This window comes from Nicotiana attenuata, chromosome 9 (assembly GCF_001879085.1).
Source record: "Nicotiana attenuata strain UT chromosome 9, NIATTr2, whole genome shotgun sequence".
NCBI classification, from domain to species: Eukaryota; Viridiplantae; Streptophyta; class Magnoliopsida; order Solanales; family Solanaceae; genus Nicotiana; species Nicotiana attenuata.
Genome location: NC_031997.1, coordinates 28,867,244 through 28,894,109, shown reverse-complemented (window position 1 = coordinate 28,894,109; position 26,866 = coordinate 28,867,244). Strand labels below are relative to the sequence as shown.

The window sequence follows — 26,866 nt, the reverse complement described above, 5'->3', positions numbered from 1 at the left end:
TTAGATCAATTTTCTACGATGTTAAATAATTTTTCTTTGAAATTCTCACGTTTGAACTCTTGTGTGATTCAGGTGTATGCCTAGAAATTCTTCGAGGATCGGTGAACTGCTTGAAGGACTCTCAGACCCCGAAAAAACATTCAGGGCATTAAACTGTGTCAACAAGAAGAACAAACAATCACAACAAACACACCAACTCGCAACTGAAATGGACAACAAGGAAAACATCAATGTGCCAAACGAAGCAGTGGTGGCACCTTTTGTGCTAGAAGCTGCACTTTATGATTGGGCACAACCAACAGCTGACAACCTGGCCACCGCCATTGCTGTGCCCCAAATACAAGCGGGGACATTCCTGATTACTAACAACATGCTGCATCTTCTGCAGAATAAAGGATTGTTCTCCGGGTCACACATTGAAGACCCTCAACAACACCTCAAAAATTTTCTGTCAATTTGTGTGACCCAAAGGCAGCCAAATGTGACCCCAGAATCCATCAAGCTGTTACTATTCCCGTTCTCTGTGACTGGAGAGGCTCAGACTTTGCAAATTCGCTCCCAATAAATTCTATTACCACTTGGGAGGAATTAGTCAACCAGTTCCTGAACAAATTTTACCCGCCCAACAAGACTGCAAGACAGATTAATGAGATATTGCAGTACAAGCAGACGCCCACTGAGACCTTGCATGAAACTTGGGAAAGATTCAAAGGGATGCTAGTGAAATGTCCCCATCATGGTATTCCAAACCAGATGCTCGGCCAGAGATTCTAGATGGGGTTAGCAGACACTTTAAAAGCTAATGTAGATGCTTAAGCTGGGGGTGCATTCCCGAGCAAGACATTCACAGAGTGTAAAATCCTTCTTGACAAGATGGCCAGAATTCAGGGTGAATGACGAGAGGTACGACCCTATCACCAATAGTGCATTCAGTTCCTCTTGACCCAAATTATTCACATGCAGAGAACATAGCCACACTCATGACTCAGATGAATATACTAACAAAGAAGATTGATGAGATGGTTACAAAGCAAGTACATATAGTTGGCACAACAAATAGAGGACTGTGTACACCTTGCATTAATCAGTCTTATTTGTGTTCATGGAGTGGAGAAGGTGACAACCAAGGGTTAAGAGAGGATATGAATTATGTCAGCAATTTTGGGGGTCACAGGCAAGGAGGACAACAATAGGCACCAGCACCCAACCAGTAGTACATACCGAACATGCCACAACCGGGAGGTATGCGGCCCCAAGGCCAAATGGTGCCATGTCAGAGACAATAGGGCTATCAACAGCAGCACCAACAACAGTTGACATATCAGCCACCTCATCAACAACAGGATAGAAACATGGTAGAAATCAGGGGTATGCTGCAACAACTCATTGGAGCAAATGGTAAAATGCAGGAAAAGTTGGTAGTGCATGACTCAGCAATTAAAGGCATTGAAACTCAATTGGGGTAGCTGTCCATGGCCTTAAATAACCGCCCCCAGGGAACATTGCCAGCCGACATAAACATTAACCCTAAGGAGCCAAACCCGAATCAGCTGATGGCAGTAAGTCTCCGGAATGGGAGAGACTTAGACAGGGAGCAAGAAGTTGCTCAATCCAGACGAGAGACTACACCAGCCACTCTAGATCCATTAGAGATAGATGAATCAGCAGAACTCACTGAAGTGGTGGTTGAACAGGATCATGTTGATAAGGGTAAGGCTAAAGAAAGTGAACAAGTTGCAGAACAGGTGGTACCTCTTGTGCCACAAAATTCCAATAAAGAACAGTCAGCAAGCAATGGACAAAGAGTGATGCCTGCACCATTCCCTCACAGACTGGAAAAACAAAAGAAAGAAGATCAATACAAGAAATTCACGGAGATGCTTCGTCAGATTCAATTGAATATCCCTTTGATGGATGCTTCCAGGGAAATGCCAAGCTATACAAAAATGATGAAGGACTTGATATCACGAAAATTTAACTTTCAGGACCCGTCCATAGTAACTCTAACACAGACATGCAACGAGGTAGTGACAAGACCCATGGCTCAAAAGATGTCTGATCCAGGTAGCTTCACTATTCTTTGCACTATTGGGAGTTATGCTTTTGCAAAAGCATTGTGTGACTTAGGAGCTAGCATAAACTTGATGCCTTTGGCAATATATACAAAACTGGGCATTGGAAGAGCTAGACCGACATCGATGCTGTTACAACTAGCTGATCGCACGGTTAAAAGACCGACGGGGATTCTTGATGATGTGCTGGTACAAGTGGGAATGTTTGTATTCCCTACAGACTTTGTTATTTTGGACTGCCAGGTAGATGAGGAGATACCCATCATTCTGGAGAGGCCATTCTTAGCCACTGGGAGTGAATTGATTGATTGTGAAACTGGGGAATTAAAAATGAGGTTGAACGATGAAGAAGTAATATTCAATGTTCAACAATCCATGAGGAGACCCAGTGAATATGCAAATTGTTCACTAGTGGAAGCTGTGGATGTGATCCTATACGAAGACGATGAGACCCTGAATGCCAAAGATCCATTGGGAGATTTCTTGACAAATTTAGAGGAGATAGATGGTGAAGGGTTGGCAGAGTGGTTCATGGCACTTGAAGGCCAAGGATTCTGGAAGAGGGAACCTGAGTTCGAGCCCCTGAATTTAGAAGAGCGGGCTACACCACCTGCAAAACCATCAATAGAGGAACCACCACAGCTAGAGATGAAACCGCTTCCAGCCCACCTCAGGTATGCTTTCTTGGGTCCCAATTCTACTTTGCCTGTTATTATATCATTTGGTTTGCTAGCTGTGCAGGTAGAACAATTACTGCAGGTGTTGCAGGAATGCAAAACTGCCATTGGTTGGACCATGGCAAACATAAAGGGTATCAGCCCGGCCTTCTGCATGCACAAGATTCATCTGGAAGAAGGGAACAAACCTTCCAGGGAACATCAACGAAGGCTGGACCCAAATATGAAAGAGGTAGTGTAAAAGGAGGTAATCAAGTGGCTGGACGCGAGCATCATCTATCCCATCTCTGACAGCAATTGGGTAAGCCCCGTCTAGTGTGTACCGAAAAAAGGTGGAGTGACAGTTGTACAAAATGAAAAGAACAAGTTGATCTCGACTCGTACAGTCACAGGGTGGCGGATTTGCATAGATACAGAAAATTAAATGCAGCTACCCGAAAGGACCATTTCCCCTTGCCCTTCATTGACCAGATATTGGCAGGTTAGCTGGGCGATCCTATTTTTGTTTTTTAGACGGATACTCGTGGTACAATCAGATCTCAATAGCCCCGGAAGATAGAGAGAAAATGTCCTTCACATGTTCGTATGGCATCTTTGCCTTTCGGAGGATGCCCTTTGGACTTTGTAATGCACCGGCCACATTCCAGCGGTGTATGTTAGCCATTTTCACCGACATGGTCGAAGAAATTATGGAGGTGTTTATGGATGATTTCTCTGTGGTAGGAGATTCATTCAAAGATTGTCTTCACAACCTTAAAAGAGTGCTCAAATGATGTGTGGAGACAAATTTGATGCTGAACTGGGAGAAGTGCTATTTTATGGTACAAGAAGGCATAGTGTTGGGGCATAGAGTGTCCAAAAAGGGGATTGAAGTAGACCATGCAAAAGTTGATGTGATTGAGAAGCTCCCAGCACCCACTTTAATAAAAGCAGTGAGAAATTTCCATGGGCACGCCGGATTCTAGAGGCGGTTCAACAAGGATTTTTCAAAAATTGCTAACCCCTTATGTAAGCTGCTTGAAAAAGACCAGCACTTTATGTTTTTTGATGATTTCAGGTTAGCATTTGAGGAGCTGAAGAAGAGATTGGTGACTGCACCCATCATTTTTGCACCCAACTGGGAGCAACCATTCGAGCTGATGTGCGATGCCAGTGATTACGCTATAGGAGCGGTTTTGGGGCAGCACAAGGAGAAAATTATGCACACAATTTACTATGCAAGCAGGACGCATAGCGGTGCACAACTGAACTATACGGTCACGGAAAAGGAAATGCCCGCAGTAGTGTTTGCTTTCAACAAATTCAAGTCATACCTTATTGGCTCGAAAGTTATTATTTTTACTGACCATGCAGCCATTAGGTACTTGATAGCAAAGAAGAAGTCAAAGCCCCGCTTGATTCGCTGGGTTCTGTTGCTACAAGAATTTGACCTGGAGATTCGTGATTGAAAGGGGACAGACAACCAAGTAGCAGACCACCTCTCGAGGTTGGAATGGGCAGAAAAGAGAACGGAGGTTGAAGATATCATTGAGACATTCCCGGATGAGCAATTACTTGCTGTGATAATGGAGGAGGCACCATGGTATGCTGATATTGCTAATTACTTAGCATGTGGTATTGTACCTCATGATCTCTCCTCAATTCAAAAGAAGAAATTTTTCCGTGATTGTCGTGCGTATTTTTGGGATGAACCCCTATTGTTCAAAATCTGTGTTGATAACATGATCCGGCGGTGTATTTCCGAGCAAGATCAACCCTCTGTTTTGCAGGCTTGCCATGTTTCGCCATATGGTGGACACTTTGGAGGAATTCAGACAACAACAAAGGTGCTGGAATCAGGCCTGTATTGGCCTACATTGTTCAAGGATGCCCATGCTTGGGTCAAAGGCTGTGATAAATGTCAAAGGACGTGCAACATATCCCGTCGTCATGAGATGTCAATGACCATAATCCAAGAGGTGGAAGTGTTTGACATGTGGGGGATCGACTTCATGGGGCCTTTCGTCAGCTCATATGGTAACAAGTATATACTGGTTTCCATTGACTATGTCTCCAAGTGGGTCGAAGCAGTTGCTCTCCCAACCAATGATGCGAAAGGTGTGACCAGTTTTCTCAAGAAAAACATCTTCACACGTTTTGGCACCCCCGAGCCATAATCAGTGATGGTGGCTCTCTTTTTTGCAACAGAGCGTTTGCACGCCTGTTGGAGAAGTATGGAGTTCGCCACAAGGTATCCTCACCATACCACCCACAAACAAGTGGGTAGGTGGAAGTGTCCAATAGGGAAATCAAAAGTGTCCTCTCAAAAACAGTGAATGCAACAAGAACTGATTGGGAAAGGAAGCTAGATGATGCATTGTGGGAATACCGCACAACCTTCAAAACTCCAATTGGTATGTCACCATACAAGTTGGTATTTGGAAAGGCATGACACCTTCTAGTTGAGCTCGAACACAAAGCACTGTGGGCATTGCAGCAGCCGAACTTAAACATAGAGAAAACGGGCACCAACAGAGTTAATGGGTTGCATGAGCTTGAGGAATTCCGATTCCAAGCATTCGAGAGTGCTAGACTATATAAAGAAAGGATGAAACTGATGCATGACAAGCACATCTTAGATCGAAACTTCAAACTCGGAGAATTAGTGCTGCTGTAAAACTCAAGATTGGGGTTGTCCCCGGTAAGTTGAAGTCCCGATGGTCAGGATCGTTCAGAGTGGTGCAAATGTTCCCAAGTGGAGCTGTGTAGATCGAATATGAAGATGGGACGAACAAATTCACAGTGAATAAGCAGAGGTTGAAACATTACCTTGGAATGACAGAAGAAAAAGGGGACAACGTGGTGATAACGTTGGAGGAGCCCCAATACACAAATGAGGAGTGATGATATGAGCCAGCGTCGTGCCGCGACGTTAAATCGGGCGCTGCTGGGAGGCAACCCATGTTTTCTTTTGTTTCTTTTTCTTTTATTTTGTTTTTTGTTTTGATGTTGTACTTGATGTGTATGAAACTAACCCTTTTATTAGTGTATAGGGCAAGATTGGTGCATATTAGGAGAAGTCGGGGTTAAGAACCAACTCTGGAAAGGTAAAAAACTGAGAAAAACAAAAAATTTCTCGGAAGCCCGTGACCGCGACCGCGGTGGGACCGTGGCCCGTGGCCCGTGCGCGGCAAATTTGACGTATTCTGCTTCTGGGCCACCGTTGTCATTCTTCTTTCATCGCGACCGCGGTCGGACCGCGGCACGGGCGTGGTGAATCGCGACCATTCTGCCGCCTAGGTAAGTTGTAATTAAATTTTTTTTATTATTTTCTTTTCTTTTTCTCTTCTAAACCCACTAAAAATAAAACCTACCCCCCCCCACTTCCTCCACTCCTCTTGTTACTCTAAATCCTTAACCCCACGCCCCTTCTTCTTCCTCCCATCTCTCACAAACTCAATTCTCCCACCCCACACTTCCGACTCTCTCCTCCCCAACCTCCATTACACTCCAACTCTACAAGAATCAGGTATGTTATGATTTTCTTCTCTCCTCTTCTCCCCTTCTCTTTTGCAATTTTAATGTTTGATCTGTTGTAGTATCTATAGTTAGATTTGTAGTTTTCTTCTCTTCTTTTTAGTGGGTAATGTGTATAATGTAGTAGAGAAGGGCATGGTGTTGTTGTGTGAAGTTAATTGTGGTAGGGTGGAGTTGTGAAGTGATTGTGGTTGATTTGGGGGGATAGTTTATACTTCCATGGGATAGGTGTGTTAAATCATAGTTCCATGGACACTAGGTGCTTGTGAAATTGCCCTAATGGATCTGTAATGGCTAATGTGACCATGGTGGTGGTAAAGTCTGAGTAACCACCCAGGGTTCACACAACTCGCACCCTCACAAATAGTAGCCTTTGTTTTGTCAGGTACAATGCATCAGTCAAGGAAAAGACGTGCCACAGGTTCCTCCACTACTGGACCAGGAGGTTCATCCAGAGCTCGAGCTTAGGCTAGTTTAGACCAGTTTGAGCGCACTCGGTTTGTCTCCAAAGCGGCTCAAGATAGGTTTAATGCAAAGTCATCCAAGAAGCTGTTGCCTGAAGTACACATTGATAGGCATGCCTTGAGAGTTGAATGCCCAAGCATCTATGAAGAATTGAGGAGGCGTCGGCTGGACATCTTCTTTAATGAACTGGAAGAGGGCAATGTACCGATGGTCAGGGAATTTTACGCAAATTGCCCAGAATATGTTGATAGGGTTGTCACTGTATGAAACACCCCGGTGAATGCGTCTCTTGAAGCCATCCGCCGAGTGTACAGGTTACCGGTATTCACTGGAGAGACGAATTATTACCAAGATTATCAACGCCCACCTGTCTGTGGCAACTAATTGTTGAAACAATCTGTGTGGCTGGCCGGGATCCAATATGGATAAAGCAGAGAATTACCCTGAACTCCCAATCTCTCACTTAGGAAGCTAAGTGTTGGCTAACAATCATCAATAGCCGTTTGCTGCCATCCAGCAACACTACGGATGTTAATGGGCCAAGAGCAGCGACGATTTATTTTTTTATGACCCAACACGATTTTGATGTGGCCCGGCTCATTCGGGATGAAATGTTCATTCGCTCCCCGAAAATACTCAAAGGGTTCTACATCCCTTCCCTGTCACTAAGCTGCGTCATGCTTTACGAGTTCCTGAAAATCCCATAGTAGATGGGAAAGTGCCATTAAAAGCCCATTCAAGGCTAGCAAAATCATAGTTGGGAAAGAGCAGGCTGTAGCAGATGATGATGATACCGACGATGATGATGAGGGAGCTATGCATGCTGCCGCCCCATCGGTGTAGATTGTTGATGAGGCAGGCCCATCACAGGCCCGCCGGAGTACACGGATGACAGCTTTGGAACAGAAGATGGCTGGCCTACGCACGTTAGTCAATGACCTGAATGCTAGAGTTGACACCTTGGCAACTCAAAATGCCAGGTCAGAGAAAAAGATCATGGGCTGGCTCCGGGCGCTAGGATGAGCGTGTCACCTCGATCCTGGCACCGTCTTCGATCAGGATTGAGCACCAGGGAAGTCCCCTTACCTTACTCTGCTTTAATTTCTTTGACATGGGGACATGCCTAATCTTGAAGTGTGGGGTGGGTGAAGGTTGTTGTTGTTGTACAATTGTATAAATTTGTTTGGTGTTTTTGGTTGTTGTTAATTAACTTCGACTTGGCCCGAAGACGGACACCTCTCGACGGGTCTCTTGAGGGACTTAAGTCCAACAAAAAAAAGATCTTCTTCTATTAGGTAGTGTATCAACTCCCCCTTGGTTTTTCTTTAAACCACGGTTCTTTTCCAAGGGTTTCTATTTGAATCGGCTGTAGTTAGTTTTTTTTTCTTTTTGTTAGTTTAGGAATTTTTGGGCGAGGAAAGACTAGAAATAGGATCCCTTGACTCCACGGTACCTTGAATAGAGATTGCTTTAGTGTGACACTTAGGATCATTAGTTGAATCTAGCAATAAAGCCTTAAATTGTGTGTTCTTGAGTTGGCTTAAGCAACTTGAGCAGAGTGTCTGATGGTCCTAACTGAATTGAGTCATGTGCCATGTGTGAGTGAGGCTTTGTGTATTCTATGTTAACACTCAATGCCTAGTACTTGCCCTGTGTGTGTACGAAGAGAAATGGTAGTCTTAATTGGTCTGGAAAGTCATATAGCCGTTTCCTTGTTGAACCTATCTATATATGTTTTCACCCACCTGATTGTGTATATCCTAGTTAACCCTTTTGAGCCTGTAATCCTGTTTATTTGGCAACCACAGTACAAGCCTTATCCAAGTTGTGAATTGTCTATCTTTTTTTGAACCCTATAACCTCTTAGAAGTACTTGATTTTAATGAATATGGAAAAGCTAAAGTGTGGGGTGGCTGGTTGGGCTTTCGAGTGGAACCAAGAAGACATAAAAACAAAAGGGGTGTACTATGTGATAAACAATATAACAAGCCACAAGAATCTGAAAAAAGAAAAAAAAAAGAGACTAAGCTGAATAATTTTTACAAGAATAAGTCTCAAATAAAAGAGAAAGTGTGCTTAAAGAAGTAGGGGTTTAACTCAATAATGTTAAGGTGGAATGAAGGTTTGATAAAGGTATGGGCTTGAAAGCGGAAAGTGTATTGAGTGCTTAGGGAGGTGTAGTCACTATACCCATATATATCCTACCTGTCCCACATCCAACATTACAACCAAATAAAGTCCTACTTGATTCTAGACCAAAAGAGCTCGATTAGTCGAGTATTACACTACGGGCAAGCCTATGGTGCGTTGCTTGTGGCATAAGAATTTATTTCCGAGGGTGAGTGAAATCTTACGTATTTGAATTCCTCAGTGTGTGATTTATAATGACATGGAACAAGTCTCTTTTGTGGTGAGTAGGCACGTGATTCATGAAGGAAAGGTAAGTTTGGACCTCTGACTGAGAGTATGAAAGCCGGTTAGGGACATTACATGGCTAGAGAGGAGGATATAGAGTCTAATTGAGTTTTTTTATGCTTTACAGGAACTACCCCGAGTTAGGAGGAGGATATAGAGTGTTTTGGGGTAAATTATGTAGATACAAGTCCAATCAAGAAGAGCCCGGATGAAAACGAGCAAGATAAGGCGAAGAAAAAAATCGGGTAACAGCCCATCGCGACAGCGGTAGGGCCGCGGCTGGAACGCGGTGAAAGAAAAGCGGAAAATAGAGTGTTTGAAATGACCGTGGTCGTGGCGCGGTTGCCCTGCGACCGCGGTCGATCTGGAGAAGCCCAAGAATGTTTAAGGGCTAAAGTGTAAAGCGTGGGAAACTGATCCTAACCCTATATAAACTCAACAAACTCGCCCAAGTCAAGATTAAGCTTGTTTTTAGACTCAATTAGAGGCAAGAACAAGTGTGAGAAGATCAAGACAGCATTAGAGTTTTTCATTCCTCTTCTTGTTATCATTATTTTGTGAATTATGAATGATTTTATGGTTTTATTTTGTTTTACTATGAGTAGCTAAACATTTAGTCTAGTGTTGATGGAACCAATTGTTAGATGAAGTTTTGACTCAGTTTTGTTATAATCGAGCCGAGTTTATTATATGATTGTTCAACTGTGTTTTGTATAGTGATTAATTGAATGGGCCCTTGATTAATCGTGTCTAATTGCCTCGTGTTGCTTGAGAAAGAATACTAGGTTAGATTGTTGTTGAACAACACCACTTTTGGGTAATTGAAGAGATTCATTATTTGAATTTAAAAGTGGGGTTAGAAATAACGGAACTTTGGTGGGATAATTCAGAGCTGCATAAATTATCAGCTAGAGTAGTTCGAGAGAATGCTCTAGTAAATTATTGTAGTTGATCGAGAGATAATTGCGGTAACACATAGCTCATAATCCTCATATAGTATTACGGCGAGATTATAGCAAAAGAGTTAAGAATTAAACTAGCAATTGGGGAAATCAATACCCTAGATCTTTTTACCATTGAATTATCTTTTAATTTGGAATATCGTTAGTTTTAATATCCTTTTAATTTAGTTAAACAAATCCCAATATTTATTGATAAAAATCTTGCATCCGAAAATTGTTTGAGCCTGTACTAGCATCACTAAGAGTTGTAATCGATAGGTTTAGTTCCCTGATGATTCAACTCCGGACTTTTAAACCAGATTATATTTGCAACGACCGCTTTGTCTTTTATAAGGCATAGTTGGGCGTGATTAGTACCGCCTCTTATTTACAATTCACAATCTCAATCACTATCTTTCCTTATACCGTGCGTGAGCCTTACATTTGAATTGGGTTTTGAAAACAGTTTTCCCGAAATAGCTACACGCACTTTAGCCCACCTTATGATGCCATGTGGCTTCACGTAGTTCCCCTACAAGCAACGCGCACATAAGTCCCACCTTATACCATCGCATGCACATTAACCCCAAGCCATATACCGGCGCATGCGCGTCAATAATACATCACAATAACAACTTGCACCACAAGTGCCCATATATCACAACATGCGAACATTCAACACTATCAATATTTTCACAACAATAGCCCATGTCTCCACCACAATGTGTACATGAATATCAACAATAACAATAAATGTAAAACTCTCAACAAGAAAGATATCTTAACATTATCAACTTTGCTTCAAAATGATTCGGTTCCACAGCTTCAACAGCAATAACCCAACAGTAAGAAAGATAACGTGTAACTACGAACCAAATACAAATAACTCACAATGGAAGGAATAACATGACTTCAAATGAGAATAATAGCAACGAAAGAGAAAACTAGTAACAATGACTTCAATAATAAAAATTAACAATGAAAGAGATAATACGTACAATGACTTCAAGAGATGAGACATGTATCAAATAAACGCAACAAGTTCAACCAAGTCATGAGAGCAATTTATCAAGTAGGATATAGAACAAGTGTTAAAAAAGTCAATTAAGGCATGTAAGGATAGACTAACATAAACAAGAATAGATTGAATATGAGAATTTAGAACATGATATGGCATTTCAGTTAAAGCATGGAAATAGTCTAAGTAGCCTAAACCAGTCAAATACAATGTGCATCCCATGTCACCACTCCTCACCTTGCATACACGATTTTCACATAGCATAAATGAATCAATCAATACCAATCCTAAGGGTTAGTTCCTCCACACAAAGTTAGGCAAGATACTTACCTCAACTAGGTAAATTCAACACTCGAAATAGCTTTTCCCTTAAAATTCGCCTCCACAAGTTCAAATCTAACTAAAATCGACTTAATATCATCAAACAATGAAAGAGAAATCAATTACAATAGAAAAAACTATGATCTTTACACTTTTCCCAAAAAGTCAACAAAAGTCAACCCGAGACTCGCCCGCAAAAACTCGGGTCCAATGGTAGATTCCGACTACCCATGACCTCACGAGTTTATATATGTGATTAGCTTCAAAATCCGAGTCTAAATCGACTCTCAAAACTCAATTTCTAATTTTCCAAAACTTGGAAAAGTTTCACAAATTTTCACTTTGATTCACATGATTTTGATGTTAAAATCTAAGATATATTGAGGGAATATGATTAGAAATGGATTAGAATCACTTACCCAAAGTTTGTAGGTGAAAATCCCCTCTCCAAATCGACTCCTACCGAGTCTAGGGTTCAAAAATGAGAGAATATTTTCAAAATCCCGACTCCCAGCCCTTTAACTACCTGCTGATGTCGCATTTGCGACACGGTGTTCGCAATTGCGAACCCTTGCAATTGCGGACCAAGGCTCGCATTTGCGAACCTTGACATCCTAAGAAGTTATCGCAATTGCGATAGAGGCTTCGCAAAATTGAAGCTGGACCAAACCCAAAAGCAAACAATTGTTGGCAATTGCGAACATAGACAAAATCTTGCTGCCTTTGCAAATGTGAAGGGGAAGTCACATTTGCGACAACTGCCAACCTACTGTTACCTTTTCAATTGCGAGGCTGGTGCTCGTAATTGCGATAACCGAGCAGCAACATATCAATAGTTTATTTTATGTTCAAAACCATTTGGATACATGTACGGAACTCATCCGAGCCTCGGGGCTCCATACCGAACATCCATACAAGTCTAAAAACATCATAAAAACTCTCTCGCGCGATCAAAACACAAAAATAGCATCTAAAACTACGAATTGAAGCCTAAACGCATGAACTTCAAAGTAAAGTTCAAAATTTCAAGAATTACAACCAAATGTCTGAATCTTATCAAATCAACTCCAAATGACACCAATTTTTGCAGGCAAGTTCAAATACAATAATAGACCCATTCAAGTCCCAAAATCAAATTCCGACTCAATAGCTAAAAGTCAACATACTATAAACCTTTCAACTTCAAATTGCCAAATTTTGGCAAATCAACAGAAATCGACCTACGGACTTCCAATATCAATTCCGGGCATATGCCCAAGTCCGAAATCACGATACGAAGCTATCGGATCAATCAAAACATAGTTCCAGGGTCGTTTTTTCAAAAGTCAAAGTTTGATCAACATTTCTAATTAAAACTTCTAAGTCAAGAATCAAAGGGTCTGAATCAACCTGAAAGCTTCCTGGAATGAAACTTACCAACTCTGCAAGTCATAAAATCATAAGCACACATGTGTGAAGCATAAAAAGGGGTTACGGGGTGCAATTACACAAAACAATCGATCGGGTCATTAAATTCTCCCCCTCTTAACACAAACGTTCGTCCTCGAACGTGCATAAAGACATACCTGAAGTGGTGAATAGATTAGGATAATGACTCCTCATGTCGTGCTCGGTCTCCCAAGTCGCCTCCTTGATCGGATGACACCTCCATTGAATCTTTACTGAAGCAATGCTCTTTGATCTCAACTTCTGGACCTTTCTTTCAAAGATAGCCACAAACTCCTCAATGTAAGTCAGATCCAATTGGACTATTCTGAAGTCTAATCACCATAATACTTATGAAGCATAAACACATGGAATACCAGATTAACCGCAGATAAATTAGGTGGCAGTGCAAGCTTGTAGGCCACCTCACCAATCCTCTCAAGGATCTCAAAAGGTCCGATATACCTAGGGCTCAACTTGTCCTTCTTCCCGAACCTCATCACCCCTTTCATAGGTGAAACTCGGAGCAAGACTCGCTCTCCAACCATTAATGCAACATCGCAAACCTTCTGATCCGCATAACTCTTTTGTCTAGATTGGGCTGTACGAAGCCGATGTTGGATTTTCTTGACCTTCCCCAAGGTATCTCGAACCAAATCTGTTCCTAATAACTTAGCCTCTCTTGGCTCAAATCACCCAACTGGAGAACGACACCGTCTCCCATATAAGGCCTCATAAAGAGCCATCGAATACTCAATTGCTAGTTATTGTTGTAGGCAAACTCTGCAAGTGGCAAGAACTGATCCCAAGCACCCTCGCAATCCATTACACAAGCGCGAAGCATATCGTACAATATCTGAATGGTGTGCTTGGGCTGTCCGTCCATCTGGGGTGAAATGTTGTACTCAACTTAGCCCGTGTGCCTAGCTCACAATGTATAGCTCTTTAGAAATGCTATGTGAACTGTGTACCCCGGTTAAAGATGATGGATACTGATACACCATGAGGTCGGACAATCTCGCGGATATAAACCTGAGCCAGCTACTCTGAAGAATAGGTAGTCACTACTGAAATGAAATGAGCTGGCTTGGTCTACCTGTCCACAATCACCCATACTGCGTCAAATTTCTTCTGAGTTCGTGGGTGCCTAACAACAAAGTCCATGGAAACACGCTCCTATTTCTACTCGGGAATCTCAAGTCGCTGAAGCAAACCACCCAGCCGTTGATGCTCATACTTCACCTGCTGACAATTTAGGCACCGAGCTACATACTCCACTATGTCTTTCTTCATCATCATCCACCAATAGTGGTACCTCAAATCCTGATACATCTTAGCGGTACACGAATGAATGGAGTACCACAAATTGTGGGCCTCCTGAAGAATCAACTCACGTAGCCCATCTACATTGGGCACACATAATTGGCCCTGCATCCATAACACTCTATCATCCACAATAGAAACCTCTTGGCATACTGTGTTGAACCGTGTCCTTGAGGATAAGAAAAAGTAGTTCGTCATACCGACACTCTTTGATGCGATCATACAAGGAAGATCGAGAAACCACGCAAGCAAGAACTCGACCGGGCTCCGAAACATCCAATCTAACAAACTGGTTAGGTAAGGCCTAAACATCCAATGTCAATGGCCTCTTTGCTGCCAGTAGATATGCTAAACTACCCAAACTCTCCGCCTTTCAGCTCAAGGCATAGGCCACAACATTGGCTTACCGGGATGATATAGATGATGATACCATAATCCTTAAGCAACTCTAACCACCTCCGCTGCCGCAAGTTAAGATCTTTCTATTTGAACAGATGTCGTAGACTTTGGTGGTTGGTAAATACCTCACAAGGGAAACCATACAAAGAATGCCGCCAGATCTTCAATGCATGAATAATGGCTGCCAACTCCAAGTCGTGGACCGGATAATTCTTATCATGGGTTTTCAATTGTTGAGACGCGTAAACCCTACCATCTTGCATCAACACCACAGCAAGGCCAACTCATGATGCATCACAATACACAGTATAAGACCCCGAGCCTGTAGGCAACACCAACATTAGTGCTGTAGTCAAAGCAGTCTTGTGCTTTTGAAAGCTCGCCTCACACTCCTCTGACCATTTGAAAGGAGCACCCTTCTAGGTGAATTTGGTCATAGTTGCAGCAATATATGAGAAACCCTCTATGAAATGACGATAATACCCGGCCAAACTAAGAAAACTCTGAATCTCAGTGGCCGAACACGGTCTGGGCCAACTCTGCACTACTTCAATCTTCTTCCGATCTACCTTGATTACTTCACTTGAAACCACATTGTAAGGCCCCGTAATTTTTTTTCTAAAAATCCCGATTCCCTGATGCCGAAGTAGGCGTAGGGGTTAATAGTAGTATAAATTCTTCAAGCTCGCTGCAGTTAAGACTTTTGGGATTGAATAGTACACAGGGAGTTGAAGAAAATATTTTTGCATAAGTAGGCATTTTTGCGGCCAGTTTGCGGCCGCATAATCACTCTGCGGGCCGCAGAATGGCGGCAGAGTGAAGCAGTCTTTTTGGCCAATTTTGAGGTCAGTTTTGTCACACCTCCTTTTTTCTACCGCCGGAAGGGGTATAAGGAGTTTTTCCAATTTAAGTGACAATTGAAACATGATTATTTATAATAAATTCAGAGTCGCCACTTGGGATGGTTTATGGTGTCCCAAGTCACCGACTTAAATCCCGAATCGAGGAAGTTTGACTCTGTTTTACAGTCTGCGAAACACATAAATCCGGGTAAGGAATTCTGTTAACCCGGGAGAAAGTGTTAGGCATTCCCGGGTTAACCTGGGAGAAAGTGTTAGGCATTCCCGGGTTCCGTGGTTTTAACACGGTCACTCAACTATAAATAATTGGCCTAATTATCTGATTAATCATATGTTTAAAACCTGTTGTGCATTTTTAACTCTTTTAAATCGCTTTTAATAATTATAACCACTTTTAGGATTTATGGAATATTTCTTGAACAAGTTACGATTGTCGTACACTTATTTGTTTTGGAGCACATCGCGTACAACGCTACATGAAATGCACCCGCGATTCACGACATGTTTGTTTTATTAATATTCGAAGTTGTTATGATCGGGCTACATGAAATGCACTCCCGATTTTTGGAATAAGGTATCATGACTATGCCACGGGAACGGTACCTATAGCCACGATGATTTATTATAAAACACGCCTAAAGCAAACTACGAATATTTTAAACACGTTTTCTATACTAAATCAATATTAATGCGAGATCTATAGGTCATGGATTTTGTTTGTGTATGGCACACCTCAATTTATTTTAACGAGGTTTGTATTTCACTTAAGCAAGGCATAAAGATACTCATATTTTAACTCCTAATTTGGAATTTGCTGAGAATCTATCAAATCAGGGACATGCTTAAAGTGAAGGTCTAAGCTTTTAAATCACTTTTGAGAAGGAGTTTGGGCCTCCAATGGCCCATTAATTATTTACTTAAGGGGAATCAGCAATCTTAAAGCTGTATCGAGCTGCAACTAGGCCCAAAAAGAAGGACTCAAAGGCGTCTTGCTGAGTCCAAACGGAACAGCCATATTGGGCTTATATGCAGGCGGGCCCAGTTACTACGTGTTTCCTAGCTGGGCCTATCCACCTCTACAATTAACCAAATTCGCCTATTCACAATAATTATATTCAATTGCTGTTAAGTAAAAATCAGTATTAAAGGATCAAACAACAATGCTAGTTAATAATTAAACGCGGAACTAGCAAGACATAATAACATGTTTTTATACTATAATCTTCTAGGAAAACTTCACAATTAAATATCACTCTACTGGGTTTAACGCCCAGGCCCATTCGTCTGGACCCAGACATGCTCAAATGAGTCCCATGTTGGGCCTTGTTGCAAGTCTGGCCCAATTCATGCCATGTCCAAACCATTACACATTAATAATATTTATTACAAAGAGGTCAAAATGCTATGACCCTATACTAATAATTAAACAAAACTGAATTTAAAATCATTCCCAACAATCCATTTTTACTACTGAATGTCCCTGAATTTACAGCATAATCCTAAGTGAAACTAACATCTAATAAAAGAAAAGAAAATTTTAAGGTGAACAAGGCAACATTTCTCCTAACTTCAGGCTTTCCACTACCATCGGATCTCTCAAACCAAGCTTCAAACTTGCATGAAATCAGCTATAGAGCTGTTTCTCACAAGTCAGCATTTCAACTTCCAGCCTTGAGATTGCTTGACCTTGTGGTCACTCACATACGAAACAACAAAGATGAAAAGCAGATTCCAGCACTTTTTGAGATGCATTAACTAGTACATTTTTTGACCTAAATGATGAATAATCAGAAAGATATAGAGAGGAGACCATTTTAGCAATTGACTGTCCATTTTTCAAGCAATCAAATCTACTACATTCATACTAAAACGATCAAACATCACATGGAAAAACTCGTTCATTATTCACATTGGTTGCAAACTCACCGATGTAGTATAACCTCAAAACAAATAATACATGAGGTGAGTTGGGATTAGTACTTTGTAGCAGCAAAAACAAACAGTGAACAGAGTGGAATACTAGTCAGAATTTTGAGGAAAGAACAACCAAACAAAAACCCAGCAGCAACAGTAAAACCAAACAGCAAAAGCAACCCATAATGCTACCCAGAAATTCAACCAAAGAACCAGCTTTAAACAAGAAAATCCCAGCTAAAGAAACCAATTTTCAGAGTATTTTTGTGTTCATCTTGGTATTTTGCAGAATCAGTATCTATTTTTTGAGCAATAGATCTGTATTTTCAGAACTTTTGTGCAGAGAATGCTAATGATTGTGTCCGTGTGAATGAGGGAATGCTTTCCTTTTATAGAGTGTTTTCTAAAATGGCATCAAAAAAGCATATTCTAACCTAAATTCTGAATTTTCAGGATAGTACAACATCTTGACAGAGGATAAAATGTACAACTGTCCATTTTCAACATATTTTACAACAGCTAGGACAATTGTATACTTTCTAGAAACTTCTTCTGTTTTAATACCCTTTTCACCTCTGAAATTTTACTATCTACCCAGAAACATTGACCTAATACCTTTTCTTATTTTAATTTGGTCCTTTATCTTGATTTTAGAAGTTTCCTAAGCCATTACAGCTAAGACTCCTCAGCTAACATTCCCAAACTTCCCTTAAACGCCCTTGTAATTACCCCTTTGTGACTCAAGGCCTGGGCTACATAGCGGGTCAACATTGGACCTAACTAGTTAGGCCTCTTTACCAAAAAAAACAAAACAACACATTACTGAATTCCTGAAACCAAACCAACCCAGGCAGCTTATATTAAATTCCTAAGGGAGGGCCAAATTGATTAACTTGATCTAAATGGGCAATTAAACTCAATTAATTTAAAGACTGAACTGCTCTTCAAATTACTTCAACAGTAGGAGTAGTGATCCTTAACTAATCAATTAAGATTTAACTAGTAAACCATCAACTAACAAAAAATCAGAGTTCAATTTTTAGAAAACATCCAATTACTAACAAATTAGGCTGAATCAATTAGGTCCAGAATTGAACTCGAACAACAATTCCAATACCTAAGCATGCATGATTACTGAAAATGAAAATTGACTAACTAGGACATATTAAGAACTAACAAAAAGGAAATAGGAAATATGAAACCCTAGTCTAACAAATTAGTTGACAATTGGCTACAAATTCAACCTAATCGACAAAAAAAAAACAAGCAAGAGAACAGATGATCATGCAAAGAAAATTAAACACAATGGAAAACCTAATTACTAGTGATTTAAGACAGAACCCTTTTGTACATGAAAGAAAAATACAAGGATGAACTGATATCAAGATAAGAAAAAGAAAAGGAAGAAGAAAGGACCTGAGGCTTTGGGGTAGGCATTATTGAACTCACCCAACTTTGAAAGGGGGAAATATGAACTTTTTTATCTATTAATCGACTGTTCTTTGTTGAGAACAGTCGGCTAATGGGCGCTTTGGGTTCATATAACCCCACCTTAAACAAAACTCGGGCAGGGACAATTAGGGTTTTCGAAATCTTAGATTTAAGATTCTACAAGATTGGGGCTGATTCGAGAGGAACCATGGGGACATTTGGGAAGAGGAGGAGGGAAGGATTGCATGGTGTGAATTTGGTGGCGTTTGGGCGATTTAGGGTTTTGGGATTCCGAGTTTAGATCTAAAATTCGAAGCTTTTGCTAAGAATTTGGAGGCGATGTCTTGGTGATTTGGAAAGAGTAGGGAAAGGGGATTATAGTGTGTAATTTCGGTGGGGTTTGGAGGTGGTCCGCCGCCGTGAGGCGATTTTCAGTCGGCGGACCACGTCGGAGACGGTGAGGGTAAAAGGGGCGGCTAGGGTTTGTGATCTCTGAGTTTTGAGAGAAGAAAATGAGAAGGGTTTCAGGGTTTGGGGGGTGGGAACCGGGTTTCGGACAGTTATATACAAAAAACAAGATCAGTTCCCAGCCGTTAGATCCATGATGATCAACGGCTGGTGTTGATACCCAATTTTTTCCCTAGATATTTTTATACTCAAAATACTTTCAAAATAACATATATATGCATATATGAGCATACCCAAGTTTTGGTACTTTTTCCAAAATTTAAATAATTTTTAAACCAATTTATTGCCTATTTTAATACTACAAAATTCAATAATTATTCCCAAAATAATCATTTTTGGTGAATAACTTATTTCATTCTAATATTTACACCAAAATATAATTAAGGTTATTTTTGTACATTTTTACAAATTTATTTGGTATTTTTAAAGTTAAATTGCGTGTAATTGCAATTATAGCCTATTTTATGGTTAATAGCATTTTGTAACTACAAAAATTATTTTCAGTATTTTTAAACTAATATTTATATAGTATTTGTTGGCCCAGTACTTTTAATTTGCTTTTGAAATCATTATTATTATTTTTTATAAAATAAAAAGGGGAAAATTGGCTATTTAACACTTAGCCTATTTCTATTTCAATAACAGCCCTTCGCCCCTTTCAATTTATCCCCCAATTCGACCCAATTCCGCCCCAAATTAAACGACCCAATTCCTAAAAATACCCAACCCACGACCCAATTGCTAAACCCGCCCGGTTTTCTTTTAAATCTGAGCCGTTGATCATTTTGATCAACGGCCAATATCCTTCCTTTCCTTTTTTAATCGCCTAACCCCTCTAACCCTACCTCATTTGCATAGAGACACCGCCTCTAACTCCCTCCGTCTCCCTCAAACGCTCTCTAACCTCATTCCCATCGGAATCCATGGCATCTCCTGCCATAGATGGCCTGTACTCACCCTCTATCACCCCTGAGCCTAAGCTACTCAAGGTTTGGAGGCTTGACCTCGATGGTCTCTTTTCAGATCCATCTCAGATCCGTAGATCTATGGTTTTCCGACCACGCTCCAGCATGTTCAAGCACTGGAAGCTTGATTCCTGACCGTTTCGACTCAGGATCTGATCTTGTTCTTCCAAGCCTTTCTCGCTTCTAGGGTTTCTCTGAAACCCTAAGCCATTCGAGGTTCTTTCACCGTTATTTGTTTAGATCTGTGCTATGTCTATGTTCTTCTTGACGTTTTGAGTGTTTTCCCCAAATTTCCTTTTCAAAAATCGTTTGATTTCAAATTAGGGTTTCTGAAAGTCTTTTGATTCTTGCTGTTCTTTTCTTTTAGATGTTTGTCTGTATTATGCTCGTATGTTTTCCTTCTCTATTACGCATGTATTGTCCTTCTTTTCTTTTATATGTGTGCTCACATGATTAATCTGTGTTAAATTTTCCTCACTCTTCTACCATGTGTGTTTACTACTGAGTTTCATGATTTTTGCTTTTCTGAACTCTGTTTGTGTTCTTGTTAAGCATGTTTCGTCTATTCTGGACTTGTCTAAGTTCCGAGTTTCCAAAACGTGTCCTTTTATACTCTCAAATCGATTTTCTTTCTCTAATTGTTTCAAACCTGCTATCATGGTCTATTTGTTTCTCATGAGACTCCTTGAGTCTGTTTACTTGCCTTCTCGTTTCTGTGTTTGATTCGATTTGAAACCCTAGAATTTGGGGGGTTTCTTTGATAAACTGGATTAGGGTTTCACTTTGGGACCCTGGACCTTCAGACGCACTATGAATCTATGACTGAACTCGTATTCTTTTGTTTTATGATCCTAAACCTTGCAATGCTAGACTTTTTGTTTGATTTGTTTGCTTTATATATGAGAAACTCCTCTTTCAAAAGGTTTTGACAACTACTTGATTGATTTTGGACTCCTTTGATGGGGTCTCGACTGATTGCTACTGATTTTCTTTGTTTGAGCCCTCCTCTACCTATTCCTGACTGGGTTCATTCGAATCAAACTTGTTTACTTTGATTTTGTTAGTTGTCTGATTGATTCCCTTTCCTTTCTCTTTACAAATCAAGTACTGTTGAATGCTTTCCTTAAATAAACCTTATGTATTTTCCTCTCTTATGCTGTTGTGAAAGATTTTACTGAAATTCCCTTTCCTTAATTACATTCTCTCGTTTGAAATTAAATCCCTTGACTAAAGGGAGAATATTTGTGACTGATTTTTAAAAGGTTTTCTTACCTTTCTTACTTGTTTCTCTACACTATAAAAGGGGATGCCCTTTTACACTTTCAGCACACGATCAATTCTAATTACATTCACTGAATACTCTCAAATACACTTAGAATTTTCACAAACACTCGAGTTCTCTGAACTCACAAGCATAAAGGGCTTTCTCTGATTGTGGCTTTGCTTGAAAGAATCCTGCTTTTCTTTGCTTACTTTTCTGCAACTGGTATGTTCTTATGTTTAATTCCCGCCTCTCCCCCTATGTGTTTATTCTATTGTCCATTCCTTGTTGGGTTTACTGTCTACATGCTGTAACTTTCTGCAAGTTTTACTTTCATTATTTCTGTTCTTATATGAATCCCAAACCCTAATCCCCTTTATATGGCTGAGTTATGGTTCAAAAACATGGAAATACTTGATATTATTGTCCATGGACATGAACTGGACTCTCTTGAGTCCTAAACTCTTTCAATTCCCATCCCCATTCCCCTTTATTTGTATGCTGAGTTTGAGACTTTGGTCTGGCAGTGTCCTAATCACTGTCTAGACCATAGTCTGACCTTCAATAGGTCTTTACTCTTAATTGTTGGCTGACAGGCTGGTCAGGGGTGTGCCAGCCTACCACATGACTGGGCATGACCACTATCCTGCCTTTCCACTCCCTAACCCCCTCTACTGCACTTACACTTGTTCCTAGACTCTAAGTTCTGCCCCCATCCAATAAGCCTTGCTTGGGACCTTGAGCTCCCTCTAAACTTGGACATTGGAGGGCTGGCCCTTCCACACCGCACTTTCATTCAGTTCTGAAATCTGGGTGTGAGCATTGCCTGCAGTTCTTGAAGTTCCTTGGAACTTTGACACATCCTAGATAAGAGAAAGGATTTGGAACCTGATCCTGGCAGTTGGCTCATATCATATTGTTATACCTTGGGTTTGAATTAGGCTGCTTGGATGCAGCTTAAGAGTTCTGATTGTAATTTTATTTCCAGTTTTTGATTCATCTTGGTCTGTAATAAAATTCTGTAATAACCTCAGGGGTGATTAGTGAAAAGGGAAGGGTAACCATGCATGTAAAGGGGTAGATATCATGCTCATATGGAATTACCACATTTCTGTACTCATGTATCTTGCCTACAGCTTTGCACATTTGCATATCACACGTAGATACCATGTCTATAAGTTTATGCATCCACATAGATATCATGTCTATTGGTTTATGCATCCATATAGATACCATGTCTATAGGAATTTTGCATCTCCCTATGGATACCACGCCCATAAGTAACCAGAAATCCAGACTCTACGCATGCATTGTTCACTAGGCAAACTTCTTTAAGAACTAACAGTACTCAGATACCATGCTTATAGTATTTCTGCGCTTTCTCTACGCCTATAAAAAGTGTTTAAATTAACGACACTAGAAAGCATGCCTATAGGAATTATCAATCAAATCTGAATCACCCGTTTTAAGATTAGCACTAATTACAGAACTCGCATCATTCTGTTAAAACTGGCAACTTTCTTAATCAGTTTGTTTCTTTATTCCTTAAACCAGTAGATGCCATGCCTATAGGACATCACATAGGCAAACAAGTATGTAGTTAATTAATTGCACTGGTCTTCGATAAGTTGCAGCCAGGCGAGCCTAATGCGAACTTCTTGCCTGAAAATATGTAATGAACCAGCCTGCCTAACGTTAAGCATAATTTTGACCTAATCAGTACGTGTAAGACGTTCTAAACTACATGATTTTCTGTGATTAAAGGAGGTTTATCCGAGACTTAATTGTTTTGTGCTCCCATAACTGCTTTCATGTGTTTTGTTTGACGCCTTAGTATTTTAACCTTTTAAAACCTCTGAAAAGCCCAAGCTTCTTTCCTTTAGGATTAGTAGTCCTAAAAGCCTCCAGGACTGATAGGTGGGACGGGTAATAGCATGCAATAAGTAAATGAGACTATTTCGCGCTTAATACCTTAACGGGGTGGGAAGGGTAGACATGAAGATGATGATCACACGATAACACTACGCGTACCATTGACTACCGGTGTTGTGTGGATGATCCATGTGATTTATAAACCTAGGACCCCTTTTCTTATACAACTTTGTTTAATACCAATAAAATCCTGTCTTTTTCACTACTCAAAACTCCTCCTTAATTTTACTGCATTAAGCCTTTTCTTCCAGATTTTTCTTCTTTGTTTATTCAATATATTGATTAATTTTCTGTGTTTAGTCCCCCCTTTAAACAAATTGTAGATCATTTAGACCCTGATCCCCATACTTGTCACGTATTTATTTGCAACCCTTATGTGTAAAATCCTTTGTGTACCTATTTGCATTAAAGTCACAACATAGCATGGCCGGGAACCACACTAGTGGATCTTGAGGGGTGCCTAACACCTTCCCCTTGAGATAATTTCTAGCCCTTACCCGAACTCTGGTTTTCCAACTCAAAAACCCTTCTTAGTGTCCTAATGCACTCAATCATTAGGTGGCGACTCTTCAATTCCAAAAATCCAATTCCCAAATGGGAATAGAGTTGTCTTCCCGAATGTCGTAAAACCGATTTCGATTTAGAAAAAGGGGGCGTCGACAACTGGGATTTAAGAGGGGTTAATACGGGGTCGTTTGGTGGTGGGGAAGACTGGACCGGGTAGTTCGATTATTTGGGCTGGGTCTGGGTTAATTTTAAGGAGTAATTTGGGCCGGTTTAAGTGAAAGATTAACCCAATTTCAGACTTCAAAAACCCCTTTCTTCAATTCCTCTTTTTTTTTCTTTAATTAAATCCTAAATTAAATTCCTAAATTAACCTAAATTATGAAACCAACTAGTTATCCAATCATAATAATTATAAATATTACTTGACCCTAAATTAAAAGAGAAAAAAATCAATAATTAAAAACAAAGCATGTAAAAATGAGCCATTTTTTTATTTTCATTTTTAATAAAACAATTAATTAACTAATTAATCCTAAAAAGTATAATAACAAAATCTAAATGCAATGCATGGTATTTTTGGTATTTTTCATGATTTTAATAAAAATTAAACGTGCACAAAAAATGCAAACAATTAATAAAATCCTACAAAATGGCAAATAATTGGAAAAAATCTATTTTTTTAAAATTTTATAGGAGTATTTAATATAGGGCAAAAATCACGTGCTCACAGCTGCCCCTCTTTGCTCGGAAACACGAAGGGTTTTCGGGCAAAGATAAATTGAGCAATTACGAGCGATTTTTGCCCGTTTGAAACTCCATGAGAAGCATATTTTGAAAAGGTTTGACCGAACCTTGCTTCGGAGGTTGCCTACATATCCTTGGCTATAAAGGAATCAGGTCAGTGTAGTTCGGGAAATTTCGGTAGCTGGGACTACCGGGAGGCTGTGATTTCACTATTGTTGCTGCTGCTACTGCTTGCTGAACTCCTTATTACACCGAGACGAAATAAAGAGAAGCTAGGCTAAACTATGACCTATGAATTACAAGAATCCTATCTACCATCTTCAAACTTGGTCTTGCCGCTTCTACAGTTTTGTTGTGCATCTTGAACTGTTGACCTGCACTCTCGAGGCGAATTTCTGTTGTTGCTAACTCGAATTGAATTCTGAAATGAGTTCCCTTGTTTTCCAGATGGGTGCCTGATTGTTGAAACTTGAACTGTATTCCCTTGTTCTCCAGGCGGGTGCCTGATTGCCAAAACTTGAAACTGTATTCCCTTGTTCTCCAGGCGGGTGCCTGATTGCCAAAACTTGAAACTGTATTCCCTTGTTCTCCAGGTGGGCGCCTGATTACCAAAACTTAAACTATGTTCCTTTGTTCTACTGGTGGGCGCCTGACTACCAAAACTTAAACTATATTCCCTTGTTCTCCAGGTGGGCGCCTGATTGCCAAAAACTTGAACTGTATTCCCTTGTTCTCCAGGTGGGCGCCTGATTGCCANCAGGTGGCGCCTGATTGCCAAAACGTGAATTGTATTCCCTTGTTCTCCAGGTGGGCGCCTTATTGCCAAAATTTGAACTGTATTCCCTTGTTATCCAGGTGGGCGCCTGCCATTACAACAAAACAGACAAAACAAAAGAAACTATCCTGCCCTAGTTTGGTATCTGGGCACATATGTGAGTGTTAATCGAATCTTGTTATCTATGAAGAGCTCTAAGAATTTAAAAGTTAAATCTCGTTATCCAGGAGGGACCTGAAAACTTCAAATTAAATCTCATCTTAAGAGTGACAACTTTAAAGCTAAATTATATTTCCTAAAGGTAGAACTTACGCTAAATCTTGTTATCTATGAAGGTCTTGAAATTTAACTAGGTCCCATTATCCAGGAGGGTCCTGAGAACTTTAAAAATTAAATTCCATTATCCAGGAGGGTTTTGAAAAACATAATTTTTAAACTAAATCCCATTATCCAGGAAGGTCCTGAAACTTCACGGTCGAACCTGTCTGGCCCATGTTTTTCCTCATGGAGGGTCCCTTCGGAACAAATGGAATTTCCTGCCCCTGTTTTAATCAAAGAAAATTTTATCAGTTTGAAAATGTGGTGGTTAGTTTGCGGCATTCTTGCTGAAGGTGGCCCTTCCACTGCCGTGCTTTGTTCTGACTGGCTGCTTGGACTGGCAAAGAATTGTTTGACATTCTGACTGAATCTCAACCACAGGACCCAGAATGACCCAAGTGCCCTGGAATCAACCCGCTGTTTTATATCCATGTCCTTCCAATTTGAACCTCTGTATTTTCCACAAAATTCACAAACCACTCAACCACTTGAACTTTTACTAACACATTATTTTCCATTTTGCATCATGCTGTTTCTGGTATGTTTTGGCCGCACTTTGCTTTGTACAATTTGGAAGTTGGTAGTAAGCTTTGAAATCCTTTCTTACTTGCTTAAACAAGTCCGACATTGGGAAAAGCCTTAGAGAAATGAACCCAAAAGAAAATGAAATGCAATGACATCGAGAGTTAGGAATAAAGAAGAAAATTCGAAACAGGAGGACTGCTTGAGGAAGAAAAGGAGAAGATACTTATCTGAGTGAGGCAGCTGGCACCAATGATCATAACATGCATTCCGGATTACCTAGCCTGTTCAACCAATCACCTTTCAGTTGTCATCCTTTATGCCCCGGGATTTCCATATTCCAATCTCTTTGCAAAGTCACCAACCTTGTTCGGCTTGCGGCGCCCTGAAGGGTTTTTGCCAACAAACCTCTCTCATTTGTTCATCTCTCAACTCACCGTCGCCTCATGGTGCCCGTGAAGGTTTTCACCAATAAAACTCTCTCATTTTAATTTCTCTCATCTTTCCACCGCCCTACGGTGCCCCGTGAAGGTTTTCACCAATAGGACTCTCTCATTTATTTACTTCCCTTGTGTAAAACGGAGTGTTGCCCCTGCT

The 26,866-nt window shown here is 40.5% G+C and overlaps 1 protein-coding gene across 1 annotated transcript; it reads left to right on the top strand.

Moving 5' to 3' along the window:
- LOC109232617 lies at positions 1,473-6,997 on the top strand. The gene is made up of 10 exons (XM_019398376.1): positions 1,473-1,990; positions 2,096-2,261; positions 2,316-2,382; positions 2,485-2,746; positions 2,806-2,859; positions 3,136-3,230; positions 3,917-4,155; positions 4,201-4,331; positions 4,847-4,979; positions 6,734-6,997. Exons 1-10 carry the CDS (start codon positions 1,473-1,475, stop codon positions 6,995-6,997), a joined length of 1,929 nt encoding a protein of 642 aa, XP_019253921.1.

Coding starts and splice junctions, on each gene's coding strand:
- LOC109232617 (XM_019398376.1), top strand. CDS start 1,473: ATGGCCTTAAATAACCGCCCCCAGGGAACATTGCCAGCCGACATAAAC. Junction 2,747..2,805: donor CCGCTTCCAGCCCACCTCAG/GTATGCTTTCTT, acceptor TTGGTTTGCTAG/CTGTGCAGGTAGAACAATTA. Junction 4,332..4,846: donor ATAATGGAGGAGGCACCATG/GTATGCTGATAT, acceptor ATGATGCGAAAG/GTGTGACCAGTTTTCTCAAG.